Genomic DNA, 14,789 nt, shown 5'->3' on the forward strand with positions numbered 1-14,789 from the left:
CTGAGTTCCAGTGACTGCCTGTCCCACCTCCTCCCCCACCTCCCTCCCCCTTCTCTCCTCATAACAGATCGATGAGTCCGCTCCCCTTTGCCTCCATCTCGCTTTCCATGGGTGCCCCGGGGGCAATGGGGGCCCTCGCGTTTGGATGCTTGCCTCTTCCATCCTGGATGCCTGAAGTGGGACACTCCACCACGACTTTTGTTTCCTTATTTGGAAAATGAGGGCTGCTGAGTGAGTGGGTAGTTAATCCTACAGTGAGTGGGTAGTTAGTCCTATGGCACCTAACCAAAGCTGAGACTGGCTTAGTCCTAGTTTTCAGCCCTGTCAGCCGTCTAGTTTTCCTAAGAGGACCCTGTGTGAAACAGCTTGTAAGCAACCTCCCCGAAAATGCAGGTGGGTCCTCCAGGCCCCCTTGGGGCTACTTGCTGTGGTGATCTGCAGTACACAAGTCTTAATTTGGAGACTCCTGATTTAGGAATTACTTGCTTTTTCCAGGGAGAGTTATAGGACTTCAGACAGGAGAAGACAGGCATGCAGTAAATTTGGTTATTTAAGCAAAACCCCCACTTCTGCTCTAACCTGCATCACTTCAGAAGTTGTGGTTGTCTTGCTTGGTATTCACTTGAGTCTTGTGGCTTCAAACCAGCGCTAAATCTGGACTGAACGGGGAAAGCATGTGACCTTTACCAAGTGATGCAACTTCCTGCTTCTGGTTACTTCAGCCTTAAAAAATAGAGGGACTTCTCTGTGAGGGAGGAGGACAGTAAATCTAGTCGAAAAACACATCTGCTGGAGTGGTGGCTGTGCTTGATCACACCTGGTGGGTAAGCAGGACTTGTACAACAGAAGCACGTAGCATTTGCTCCCTGGGGGAGAAGAACAGTCTGGGCAGGAAGGGGTTGAGGGCAGGGGGAGGATGCAGCCCTTATTCCCAACCTTCTCTTCTGCACCTGAGGATTTTGGCCATCTATTGCCAGCTGTAGCTGCTACGATGCAAAGCGCTGGTTCGGGCTGAGAGATGTGACTGGTAGTGGTGCAGCTCAGCCCCGTTCAGACAGGGCTGGGTTATGTAGGCGTGAGACAGCCTGCAAGGGCTGGCTGCTCAGGTGTTGCTGTCCTGGCTGGGCAACTCGTGTGGATGAGTGAGGAAAAGGAATGGCTCCTCAGTGTGCCTTCAGGGCATGGCTGACATGGATGGATTGACGTGGTCTCTGCCAGTTGCTTGTCAGACCTCCCTTGAGGTTGAAAGAAGTCAGTGTGGGTTTTTTTGCAGTTGGAAAGGAGCATGATCAGGGCTGTGTTGAGTATTGACAGCTGCAGCAAAGCTCCACTCATAGTAAAAGAAAACAGTCAGGAGAAGTGACTCCCTCAGGTCTCTGCTTTCAGTTCTCTCTTTGCATGAGGCAGAGCAGGTCCTGACCAAGTCTTGGTTGGCTTCAGTGATATCAAGGAGTTGAGCTGCCTGTGCTCTGTCCTTGCCGCACCACTAGATGTGTTGGCTGGAGAAAGGACAGCAGATCCCATGTGACAGTCTGTGGAAAGGTCTCTCCTCTCTGTCCTCTTGCTTGTTGCTGGGGTTTAGGAAGAGATGGAGGTGGAGAGCCAGAAGGTGCCCGTGGGGCCTCAGCTGGAGCACCCTTGCAGATGCCTTGCGCAGGGTCTGAGTGAATGGCACCAAACCATTCGGACACACTCTGCTGCTTCCTGGTGCTCTCCTGGATGGAGCCGGTGATTCCCCAGACCACAGCCCAGCCTCTGCAATGGATGGCTGCTCAGTTCCCTTGGCTAACGGGCTCAGTTCCTGCAGCCAAGTGAGCCATTCTAAGAGCAAATTCTCCTCCTGCCCCCCAATCCTCTCATCTCCAGGCCAGCCACTGGTGGGGCGAGGAGATGCTGTTGGAATCCAGGCCAGACAACCCTAGGGCCCAACTGCAAGCTGGAATTCGTGCAAGGGGAATTGGATGGCTGTAGAGCTCACAGTCCTTTCCTTGGTAGTAATTTAGCAAAGGAGACCTGTCTCCTGCCAAGCTGGGTTCCAAGTACCTCTTGGTCATGAGGCACTGAAAAAAACTGGGCTTTGCCCCTGGAGTTTCAGCAAGGCAGGGTGCCCCCTGACTCTAGGGAATGACAAAGGAGAGACCTTTCCCTGCTCTGCTAGACATCCCGGATCAAGGGGACGCAGCTGTGTCTTGAGGGAGAACCACGCTGAAGTTCAGTTTTGAATGAGACAATGCTTGTGATGACAGCTCCAGAGCACACAAGGGCAGGAGGCAGCTGCAGGGCTTTAATGATAGTGTTGAAAGATCGTGACCTTTTTTGAACATCTCCATTACTGGTCTTTCAAAAATAAGTAGGTGGAATGGGTTGGGGGAGACGGTGTTTCAGGAGAGCTGTCCATCAGCATCGGGCCCTGTCCCCTCCCACACTGCCATCACCTAGCCCTGGCTCACCTGTGTGCTCCCCCCTTTGTATAGCATGGGACCTGGGCCTCTTTTTCCTCCCTTCTCTTCTGCTAACCTTCACCCCCAACCTAGCGGCTTTGCTGTCCTGTCCTGTCCAGCATGATGCTTCTTTTGGATGAGGAAAGCTGGTAAGTTTGGGCTTTCTTTGGGTGTTTATTATTTTTGCTTTTCATCTTCTGCAGCATGATAGTGATCCTGGGCTGAGGGGGGAGGAGTCACAGCAAGGGACCCCAAAGCCTAGGGCCATAGGAGTCTTCAGGTCACACTGGCCACTGCTTCTCTGTGGCCACCAGCCACGGGGATGGCACCAACCATGGGCAAGGCTACTTCCAGCTGCAAAATACCCAGCTCACGAGGCACATTTTCCTCCCCACCTGCCGTTTGTAAGAAAGGGGCACGGTGTGTTTGGGGATCCTACTGAGCTCTCCCTGCTCCAATGCTCCTTCCGTAGGTGCCAGATTCCACTCACAGGAGGAGGGAGTCTCCTGGTGGCTCCCTGCCCTCCACCATATCCCCTGGGAAAATTTCCTCAGACCTATGAGATCAGTGGACTTGAGCTCTGGCCCTATTTATAGAGCGTCTGATTGAGTCATGAGTCCCCAGGAGCTCTGAAAACTGAGTAACCCAGGATGCCTCCTTTGGAAACCTAGGGAAGGCGAGGCCAGGAAGCCCCTTCCCCATATTCTCTCCTATCCCAGAGAGGAAACTTTTGCAAGCTCTCCCGTAGCCTTTGCAGGGTATGAGCGTCCGACCCTGTCCCAATTTCAGAGCAGACAGCAGCTCTGCTTGAGCTCTCGCGTTTTTTGCTTTTGGCCCAGGTCCTGAGTTGTCCCAGCTTGTGGCTGCTTCTCCATGTTTCTCTCACCCAGTGCTCACAACTTGTCTTCATCTGCTTCTGCTTAATCCTGTGCAGCATGAGCGGCTTGATATTCTCTGCTGACTCTCTGGGAGCCTGGCTCTGCCTCTCCTGCTGCTCCCCACAGCCAGGGGAGACCAAGGGCTGCAGGGACGAAGGGCTGCATCACACCAGGCTGGGTGCAAACTGGTAGACAGTGAGCTGGAGCACAAATACAATGGAGGAAAGCGCAGGCTGGCCTATCCATGGCTTTCTCCACTGCCGTGGTGTTGGCTGGGGGGGTCAGGAGTGCTGCAAGGAATGGACACACAACTGAAGGTGATCATGGCCTCTTGGCTGAGCTGGCCAGGAGCATGAGCCACCTTCCTGACTGTGCTCTGGCCTTTTTTGGCTGTTGCTGCTGCAGCCAGGAAACATGGGAGGCTTCTGCCTTGAAGCTGTGGTGGGCAAGGTCCACTCGGGGGGTGTTGCGGTCCCCGACCCCACCAACTCCTCACCGGTCCCTATCCAAATGCACTGGAACTTGTGCTCTTTGGTCGTGCTGGCACTGTCAACCTCGATTGCTTTCCTGGTGTTCCTGAGGAGCAGTAGGTACTTCCCGTGTGAACCTCTCAACTCTTCTGTCCCACTGGAGGAATTTTGATTTGTGCTAACAGAAGCTCCCTTTGGTGCCTTTCACCCTCTTGCACTGTCTCTCCCTGTTCCGCATTTCAGTCTTCTCTCTCTGTGTTTCACCTGTTGGCTGAAGCAACTGGCCCTCACTTTTGAGACCACTGAGAAAGCTTAGATTTAGTATGTCATTCCTCATATTCCTGAAATACCCAAATCCTGGACGAGACTGTGTTATGGTCACTACCAGAAATGAGATGGTAGCTGTCCCCGTGGTAAAGAAATGGGGAGTAGTGCTGATGGGACCATCCCCAGCAGTGAGGTGGGAGGGAACTGCCTTGGGAGAGTCCAACCACCCATTGCTACATCTGCACAGAGCCTTTCTTCACTGCTCTGGATCCTCAACAGTCAGTCCTAACCTGCCTAGAGTGAGAAGTCTGGAGCCAGTTTGCTATTTGCCCCCCTTGCCAGGATTTCAGACCAGAGTATTGATGGTCCCAACAAGATAAGCACCTTCTCCCACTGCCAGGGCAAGGAGCTAGGAATACTCCACACCTCTGAAAATCAGCTTTTGAAGTGAAAATATTCTTGGGAAGGCCACAAGCATTAACCAGAGGTTGTTACAGCAAGATGCTCTGGGATCTCCGTAGAGTGGGTCTGGACACCTTTGGAAAGCTATAGCTTGTGGATGGGCTACAGGATTTCCAGAGCTGCTGCAAATTTGCACACAAGAGGGATAAACGTGCACGGGAATGCCCCAGCCCAACCCCGTCTGTCAGTGCTGGATTGCTGCCTGCTCTCAAAGGCGAAAAGCTTTGTGCCAGTGCCTTGGCTGAATTGGAATGAGTAGAATGCTTCTGAGGCCACCAGAAGGACACCCAGCTTCTCCTGAAGCATTGTCTTTTGAGACCTGAGCCTCCCTTGTAACCCAGGACCTGCTCTCGTTTGAGCAACCTGTTCTCCAGCTGTTCCTTGCATGGAATCATGTCCGGCTGACAAATCATGCCATTCACTAATTTGGCCCTCAGCTAGCACCAAAGCAGAGATACTTGGATAACCTATCTCTGAAGAAGCAGCACGGGCTTCCAGCAAAAGAAGACCCTAACCTGTTTTGATTGATGTGCTGCTGGAGTAAAGCATGCTGATCAGGTTGCTGTCATCATCTGAAGGGTATGGAAGGGAGGGAGGAGCTAAGAACAAACAGTGGCTCAAAGCTCTCAGCCTCCATCCCAAGCTAGTTAAGTCTTTCAGGCTTCATGGCAGCGATGCCAGAGCTTCTCAGCCTGGAGGGTTTTATGGCCCCAAAGTCCACAGTGATGGACTGCCTCATGCTCTTTAGTCTAATCCCCTCCACAGCTTGCTCCAGGAGCAGAAAGGGTGTCCCTGTCGTGCAGCTGGGTAATTTATGGCTCTGATAGACATCCTCCATTAAGTTCATGCTTGGTTTAAGATCTTCACACCCCAGCTGTAGACCTGGCCCTGTCCTGGAGGTGAGTATCCCTGTGAGGAGCTGCAGGCTGCAGCTGAGTCTCATCCACCCTCCCCAACGTTCTCTGTCCCTCCCCAGTCCACATGCAATGTACTGGAGGGGTCCTCTCCTTCTCTGGCCCCGTGGCAACAAGCTTATACCCTCACGCATGAAATCTGATTATGCCTGCATGACTTGAGTGGGATGATCTGATCCTCAGCACTGTGAATCCCACAGAGTGATTATCCACTCCGGAGAATTTCCTTTCTTTGTCCTAATGGGCCGGCCACCAAGCCTCTGCAGCGTTGCTTGAGTAACTCTGGTCCCACGTGATGCTTCATCCTGCATCTCCCATCTGGGATCCGGGTCACCAGCTGTACTTGTGAGGCTGCTGGAGAAGGCAACCTTTTGCAGAAGACTGAGGAAGAAGTAAGGCTGTGACTTGCCTTCATGCTGCGGCTGGCAGGAGGAAGGGACTTTCAAATGGAGTTCAGTTGTTACAGACAGTGAACCCTACTGAATTCAGGTGGAATTAGGCTGGGGTGCACCTGTATGTGTTTGCAAGGACCCAGATAAGGTGACCTGTAGCTTCCCTCTGCCTTCGTGCCTCTCTGTCCATGGGCAGCTGCCCAGCCGACTGTCAGGTGTTTCCCATTGTGGAGGGCTGGGCCGTGAGAGATGCTGGGGCAGGAAGGGCAGTGTCTGAGAGGTTCAAGCTGAGAACAAGGAACCACATTTTTTAGCCCTGGCTTTACTCACAACATGCTGCAGGACCTCTGGGAGAGCCTGGATATCCCCAGCCATAAAACACATCTAAGCATCTCGCCCTCCTTCCTCGGTTCTTGGGAGAGCTTCCCATCAAAAGGAAACATCATGACATGCAGAGAGTCTGGGGGTTTTGCCTCCTTCCCTTTAACAGATACAGGAAGAATGAGAAACATTGACCTGTTCAGGGGCACTGCCCTGTGAAACTGGTACTTGTTCCCAGCTCTTCTGGTTGCAGGTGGGAAGAGGAATCTGGACTGGGCAAGGGTGCCAGCAGCCCAGGGAGGCTCTGCACAGCACAGCGAGGCAGTAAGTCCTGGAGCTAACAAAGGCTTCCCATTCATTTGGCTCCCCCAGCTCTCATCTGTAGGTCAGGAAGGGTTGTAACTGAGATCGGTGCCAGATGAAAGGTTTTACACTACTGATTTACACTATCCTGCTGCAGTTGATGAAGCAAAGTGCCACCTCCTTAGAGGCAAGAGGTTTGCAAACAGCAGCTTGTTCTGCCCTGAGGTGGGAAGTTGCCTTGCCTTTCCACACACACTGTTTGCCCCCTGCTCCTTTATGTAAATAATAATGAACAAAGCTGAGGGGTGAAATGACTGAAATTATTTCTCTTCTCTCCCTGTTTCTCTTTGCAGAACTGAAGACTATATGAAGTTGTCCCTAGCCTCCTCCTAAAGGCATCCCTTGGCATCCTTAAAGGCTTGAAAGAAATACCAAAACCAACCAAACACACCCATAACAGAAATCCATAAACCCTCAAAACTTGGATCCCCTCTCAGTCTGAAGTTGAGTTGTTCAGAAAATCCTGTGGTGTCAAGTTTGAGGAGATCCTGTTGTGTGGTTCCATGCATTGGGGCTGAGCCCAAGCAGTGACTTGCGTTGTGTCGGGGGGGGGGGGGGCTGGGTTGAACCTTGCTCCCTCTCCCCAAGACAGAACCCAAGCTGGACACTAAATATGCAGGTCGTCTATTAGTTGTGCTCATTACTGTGTATTAGGCCTGCCACAAAATCTGTGTTGTTTCTTTGTTGGGGTGGGCGAACCATAGCCCTTCTCCCAGACCAGCCTGGCCCTTGTACCAGACTATCAAGTTGTTTCTTCCTGGGGCCAAACTCCTCCTTACTGCTGATGGGTGGGAACTGCCTATGATTTCAAATGTTGAACTACGCTGCTTTATGCTGATGGGGGGAGGGACAAAGTGGGGTCCAAGGGAGGGATGGCAGATGGGAACTGGACTAACTCAAATCTTGCTTCTGTAGTTGGTTTAGCAGAGAGCTGATTCTGTAGGTAGACAGAAGACTCGAGAAGTGATGAAGATGGATAGTTGAGCAGTTCTGCCGGTGGTGGAGGTTTATGAGACCACAGTTTGGCTTCTGCTAATATCTGGGATCTCACTTTTCCCTACCCTGGTTCCCAAGAGGAGAGACCCAAGGAGGCAGCTATGGCCTTAAGGCTCAGGATGAGATAGTGGGGATCCTGGAAGAGATACCCTCCCCCTTCCTCTGCCTGCATGCTGTTCCAGTGCCCTCTCCTCTTGCTATCTCTATGGTTTGTCCACTGGAGCCAGAGCTCAGCATTTCTCCTCAGCTGTGTAATACAGAAGATTAATTCAGCTGGGCACGCGTATCTGCTTCAGACATAGCAGGTTCAAATCGAACCCAGCTGGTTTGTGAGAGTGAGAAGAGAAACTGAGTCCTCTAGCAATGTTGTAGAAACATCAGGCTGGTGGGGACGTGTCCTTAAAAGTTTCTGTCCCGCTGCAGGACAACTGCCTCTCAACTAAGGCTGCAAACATATCAGAAACCAAACAGGCTGCTTTTTTTCCCTCCCCTTTTAATTCCTATGCAGACAATACTTCGAACCTTGTACACAGTTGTCCTTTCCAGCGCCTAGGGTTGGCAAATTCTTAATAAAAGGGCTCATTTAACGAACAGCAGGAGGCTTCAGCTTTAGAAGAGGCTGGGCTACCCCTTCCCAGCCGACAACTGCAAGTGTGTTCAGGGGTTTGCATATGAATTTAGGGATATCTAGACCCTCTGCTTCAGCATCCCACTGGTACAGCCGCTGTCTCCCCTCGGTGCTGGCTGACTCTGTGTCCCGAGCACCCAACTATGCAAATAATGCCTTATATACATTATGTGTAAGTTACATGGCAATATGTACATCGAGCAAAGTCTATAGTTGAGTCCAGATTTTTGCTAGTGGCAGCAGCGAGTCAAACTATTTCTTCAACTCAAATGACTGTCTGGGTATTTTTTACTTTTGTTTGTTTTGTTTGTTTGTTTTGTATCTGATGGTGGCTCTTATATAAAGGACTGTAATTCTAGTGGCTTGAATCTGTAAAAATTGCCTTTGTTTGGTCCAATAAACCTTTGAATAGTTTATTTGGTTTGTGCTTGTTCTCCCTTGTAACTTCTTCCTCAAGAGATTTGTGTTGAAAATCTGGATTTTAGGTTAGAGGTGCATTCTGCCTTCCAATACTGTTTACCCCATAAATGATTCCACAGGCTTCCTTAACAATAGAGTCAGACGGGTGACAAAAGTCAGGGATTTTCCCTTATTTCTGCTTGAGCGATGCAATGTTGCAGCAGGATCCTGGTCTTGTTTGGCTGCAGAGCAATTCTCAACGTTCCCAAGGCAGAGCTCTGCCCAGGATTTGGGCTGCTGGGAACATGCGTGCCTCGCAGTCCCTGAAATCTTTAACACAGATCTTTAACAAACCTAGGGCTTACTGCCCCAAACCTCCAGTTAATTGTAAAAGCCTCAGACTGAAATGTCTAAAAAGAGCCTAAGGGAGTTAAATATGCAAATTCAACTGCCTATCAAGAAGAATTAGGCTGCTTTGAAAATCCTTAATTAATCTATTTTGTCAGCAATAAGTAAAATCCTGTTTGACCTCCTGATTTCAAGAAACTTTGAGGACAGTGCTTATGGGAAGAGAGAATGATTTTACTTGTGAATGGGGTAGTAGGATTGATTTGAAATCATCAAAATGAAAACAACCTGGAGCACTACCAAGTTGTTTTGCAAGGTTACCTTTGATAGGAGAAGCTCCTTTTCGTAATCGGTTTCATGTTCTCAATGCCTGACTCTTCCTTACCAGGCTCTTTTCTCTCTTTATTTTCCTTTCCCTTTGTTGTAGATTATGTAGCCTAGACAAGTAACAGCAGTCACAGCTCTTTTTTTTAATTATTTCTGCTCTTCAAATGCACTGTCATGATATCTAAAGTCGAGGCCAAATGCATTGATGTTGCGCTTTAAAAAATAGAGTGAATATTGTCTGTGATCTTGATTTTTTGCAGGTTTGGAGACAAGGAAATGAGCCTTAGGGGAGGTTTCAGCAATGTTAATGTCTGTGAAATTATGGGTGAGGGATGCAGACCTGTGTGGAGCACTCTCAGTTGTCACGCATTTCAGACAGTCAGGCAAAGCTGGGTATTGAATTTCTCCTCACCAGCCTGGAAATGTGCCCTCTGGTGCCCAGCAGTGATGTAAAATGAAATATTGATAGCTGATGACTTCCCTTCCTCTCATCTGGAAAGGGCAGTTGGATGCTATTCATGTGAGCACAAAAATTACAGAGGAGAGAGAAATCATAGAATCATAGAATCACTAGGTTGGAAAAGACCTCTTGGATCATCGAGTCCAACCATTCCTATCAACCACTAAACCATGTCCCTGACCACCTCGTCTACCGGTCACCTCCAGGGATGGTGACTCCACCCCCTCCCTGGGCAGCCTCTGCCAGGGCCCAATGACCCTTTCTGTGAAGAATTTTTTCCTGATGTCCAGCCTGACCCTCCCCTGGTGCAGCTTGAGGCCATTCCCTCTTGTCCTGTCCTCTGTAACTTGGGAGAAGAGCCCAGCTCCCTCTTCTCCACAACCTCCTTTCAGGTAGTTGTAGAGAGCAAGGAGGTCAACCCTCAGCCTCCTCCAAGCTAAACAACCCCAGTTCCCTCAGCCGCGCCTTGTAAGACTTGTTCTTCAGCCCCCTCACCAGCTTCGTTGCTCTTCTCTGGACGTGCTCCAGAGCCTCAACATCCTTCTTGTGGTGAGGGGCCCAGAACTGAACCCAAGATTCGAGGTGCGGTCTCACCAGTGCCGAGCACTGGGGCAGAATCACCTCCCTGGACCTGCTGCTTACGCCGTTTGTGATACAAGCTAAGATGCCATTGGCTTTCTTGGCCACCTGGGCTCATGTTCAGTCACTGTCAACCAACACCCCCAGGTCCTTCTCCTCTGTGCAGCTCTCCAGCCACTCTTCCCCTGGTCTGTAGCTGCACAGGGCTGTTGTGGCCCAAGTGCAGGACCCGGCATTTGGCCTTGTTAAACCTCATGCCATTGGTCTCGGCCCAGCGGTCCAGCCTGTTCGATCCCTTTGGAGCCTCCCTACGCTCCAGCAGATCCACACTTCCACCCAGCTTAGTGTCATCCACAAACTTGCTGAGGGTGCACTCAATGCCTTCATCCAGGTCATTGATAAAGACACTGAACAGGGCTGGACTCAGTACTGAGCTCTGGGGACACCACTTGTGACCAACCTCCAGCTGGGTTAACTCCATTGGCCACCACTCTCTGGGCTCGGCCATCCAAATCCATGCAGCCTGACAGCCTGTGGCCAGAGCTTTCATAACCAAAAGATCCCACACCGTTATCAGTTACAACTTATAACTGATATAACTGAGATAATGTTATCAGACAACCACATTTTAATTGCAATGAGAAAGAATTGGCAAATGAGCTTTCTTTGGCCAGGATCTGCTTTTTTCCCTGCCCTGCGTGCTTTGGTGGTGCTGGGAGGGCAGCCTGGTGTTCCTGCTCCTGCGGGGACTTAGCCACTTGACAGGAGCTCAGCATGCAAAGGCTCCTCTGCTTGGTCTTGATAGTCTTCTTCCATCGATCTTGTTCATGGTGTGGTTGCTTCTGTTGTGTTAACACTTCCCTTCCTTCTCTCAAGCAGAGACTGTGCCCTGGCTTTGCCTGTCAATAGGTATTTTTACCCCTCCAATTACTGGAACAGCTCATAGCTTCACCACACAGGGCTTGCCCCAGTTAACTAATGGCTTGCATTTAAATGGATTAATTACTATGTATTAAAGCCCTATCCAGAAAGCTGTCTGTGATGGGGACAGAGAGCTTCTGACAGGGTGACAATGTGGAAGTAAAAGCCAGAGTCTCACCCAGGGCAGGTGTAAAGATGCTAAATAGGCAGGAGGAGCTGGAATTGTGGCAGATCTGTGCTGCCCCACAGTCACGCAGGGGTAAATTGAGCCTTGAAGTAACAGAAACTGCTTCTCCCTTCTCACATCCACACGGCACCACAACTTCATTAGTTCTTTTAATCTCACACAGGAGGGTGATGTGTGAGAAGTGCTCGGCAGTACCGCAATACGATCCAACCAGGTAGGAGTCCAGCAGGGAGGATGAACCAGCCCACAACCAGCCCTGACTGGAGCCAAGGAGCACATTCGTTTTGCCCTAAAAGAGGATTTTATAGACAGTTGCACCAGTTCATGAGCTCCTTGCAAACGAATGACACTCATGTGCTGCCCACCTTTCTGTATCCCTGACTGATAACCAGTAGATATGTGACCAGTATAAGCCCTCTGACAAAGCTTCCTCATGTAAAGCCCCGAGACAGACACCAGTCTTCATCCTGCAGGACATACAGCAATGCTGAACTGCTTCAGGTTAGGGAAAAATCGGGAATATCACTAATTATGGCAAGAAGGGTGTTAATCACCTCCTATGGGACTTTCTGGGGCCGTAATCTGAGCGAGGTGGTCCACTCCTTAGCCTCTGCCCACACAGGGGTCACCCTGTGGCTTCACTTGGCTACATGAGTCCCTTTCACCATTTGACACTGGCAAATGAATCCTCCAATCAAAGCAGATTTGTATCTGTGATCTTATCTTCCTGTGGCTGATTAAAAGTCATATCCACACTGGAAGGTGGTCTAGTCTCCATTTTTAAGGTATCTACATACTTTTATTACAGAATGAAAGGAGACTGAGTTGATGAAGCTTAATCCAGTTTTAATATGGAGTCTGCTAAACTGGGACATATTGGTCTTGTGAAATTCCACAGAGTTTTCCTGAAGCTTTGGGCATAGATAAGTCCTAAGAAACTGCAAAGATGGTTTTAAAGCAGTCTGGTTTACCTCCATATTTAAAGAACTGCAGAGAGATGTGCGAGATGATCAGGTTAATGGGAAGGTGGAGGAAGGAGAACCAGAGGCTCTCTCTTTCTCATCTCACACAGGCAGATTTCCTGCACCCAGTAAGGCTTGTAAAATGGCCTGCGTTTGGCTTTGTGTTTCCCTTGACCACAGTGTTCTTGCTCAAAGTGCCTTCTGGGAACCCGCTATGCCTACTTCTCCTTTTCTTCTTGACAGGGTTCAGAGAGAGCAGCTGGCTGCCATCTTCAGGCTCATGAAGGAAAAAAAGTGACACATTTGGAGAGATGTCTGAAGGAGACATGAAGGAGCAGCTTAGGCTGTACGATATATAACCGTGCAGCCAGTGGAGACTATGTCCAAAGGTCATCTCGGTCCATATTATGCAGCACACCGGACTATAAACTTGTTTCAGTAGTTATTTTGCAGTTTCTAGTTTGTTTCGCAAATGCATAAAGGTCTGTGCTAAATATTTCAAAGACATAATTTCTCACCTTTTATCATTTTTCCTTGATGATTTATTGTGGTATTTTGGTCTCATACAGAGATTTTTTACCTCTTTCTGCTGGATCATATGTCTCAGTCAGACAAGTAGTTAAAGTCATAACTATTTTCTGGCCACACTTTATAAAAATAAACTTTCAAACCTTTAACCGAAAGCCAAAGATTATAGATACAGAATATAATAGATGTAGAAAACAATAGAATTGTAGAATAACTGAGGTTGGAAGGGACCTAAGGAAGGCTGTAGTCCAGCCTCCTGCTCAAAGCAGCATCAGCTATTAGACCAAGCCAGGTTACTCAGGGCTTTATCCTGTCGAGCCTTGAAAGCCTCCAACAATGGAGACTGCACAACCTCTCTTGGCAGAGAGGCTTCCAGGCCCACAGTTAGAAAATTAATAGCCAAAGCCATGGCATTAGTGTGCCAATTAAAGGTGAGTTGCTGTCCTCATCTCCTTGGAAAGAACACTTCATCCTCCTTCATGCTGGCTTTCGGAAACAAATCTGAGGTGGTTCCAGTCAACCCTGTTGAGCTCATCTTCATGCCTGAGAAACTAGCAGCTAACTTCAGCCTGGAAACACAAACATCCCTTCACCTCTTGGCACTGGTAACAGTAGTCCAGAAAGGTGCCTGGCATTTTGACAAGGATGATTGTGTCCAATTCTGTCCCATTTTCATAAAATAAAAAAGTATGTGGGGAAACAACATACTCAGGAAAGCTCTGTGAGTTTATCAAGTATTTTGCACAGTTCAGACTGACCCTTGGAGGTTTGGATAGAGTAAACCAACAAGCGTTCTTAATTTTAACTGAACGTTTCTGGTATACTTCTCTTGCCTAAGAAATCCTGTTAAATGCTTTATTATCAGGAAGAATTTGCTCATTTGTAATAACTGCCAAACAGAGGGAGGCAACATTTTCTGACCCAGCTTTAGGGAACAATTGCTTAAAAGATTAGGTTTGCTTTATTTTGTGTAATCCTTTTGGATGGGAGAAACCAAATATCTCATTATCTGCTCACTGTTTCCCACTACAGTGTATTCTGTAACAATGAACTATTTGACTTCTAAGAATAAATGCATCTTCTAATTGTTTTCACTCAGGTGAAGGCACACTTATTATGAAATCAAGCTGGTTTTACTACCAAGTCATGACTTAATCTAAATTTAATGTCTGAAAATTACCTCTTCTTATTCAATGTGGAAGAATTAAGTGGCAAAAGGACTCTCATGATGTGAAACCTCATGCAGGCTGCCAGCTTGCTGTGTCCATAAGCCACAATTTCCTTCGTCAAAGGTGAAAGGGAAGAAATTTGCATGTGGGACTTCTCCCTCATTCAAAACTCAAAGCAAGATCTTTTCTAAAGCTCTTCTTAAAAGCAAGCAAAGGAGAGTTAAGGCGTAGTTGATTTTTAGTGTTTGTCTTGTAGACTTTACAGAATATTTTATAGTGCTGAGGCCCTTCGTAACATGGAACCTTGGCGTCTTGCGAGCCCCAGCCACTGCTACCTCTGCTCCCTCGGGATGGCTCCTGTGGCTGGAAGCAGCTCATGCCTGGCCATATCAGCTCCCCCAGGATTCACTCCCACAGCCAGGAACCAGCTCATGCCTGGACATGCCTTATTCCCTGGAATCGCCCCGTGTGGCCAGGAGAAGCTTGAAGAAAAGGAATAACTCATAAGAATGATAATAATATAATAATAATAATCATAAATAATAAGAAGAAGAAGAAGAAGAAGAAGAAGAAGAAGAGTCAACTCCCGGGCCAGCTTGCAGTAAGAAGGAAATGTGATTTGTAACAGGGGTTTAGCTTGTTTACTAGTTGAAACAAGGTCAGTCCCCCAGCAGGAACAAAAGAACAGACCTGAGCTCACCAAGAGGACAGGGTAAGGAAGGAGATAACATAAAGACCATTAGAGGGTTCTGAAAGACACAAGGAACTGTGATGTAA

The 14,789-nt window shown here is 48.7% G+C and overlaps 1 protein-coding gene across 5 annotated transcripts in view; it reads left to right on the forward strand.

Moving 5' to 3' along the window:
* MXRA7 (matrix remodeling associated 7) overlaps positions 1–14,498 on the forward strand; it is a 31,894-nt gene extending 17,396 nt beyond the window's left edge. For 2 of the 5 annotated variants that reach the window (XM_054082963.1, XM_054082958.1), the window contains 2 exons: positions 6,399–6,469; positions 6,802–8,548. In XM_054082963.1, coding sequence (XP_053938938.1) covers positions 6,399–6,469; positions 6,802–6,818 — 88 coding nt within the window. In that variant the 3' untranslated portion in view covers positions 6,819–8,548. Of the gene's footprint in view, positions 1–6,398; positions 6,470–6,801; positions 8,549–12,558 lie in introns of those variants that run through there. The other 3 variants (XM_054082962.1, XM_054082961.1, XM_054082960.1) reach the window with 2 other exon arrangements.
* Positions 14,499–14,789: the final 291 nt, after the last annotated feature.

Source organism: Cuculus canorus, chromosome 18, assembly GCF_017976375.1.
Source record: "Cuculus canorus isolate bCucCan1 chromosome 18, bCucCan1.pri, whole genome shotgun sequence".
NCBI classification, from domain to species: Eukaryota; Metazoa; Chordata; class Aves; order Cuculiformes; family Cuculidae; genus Cuculus; species Cuculus canorus.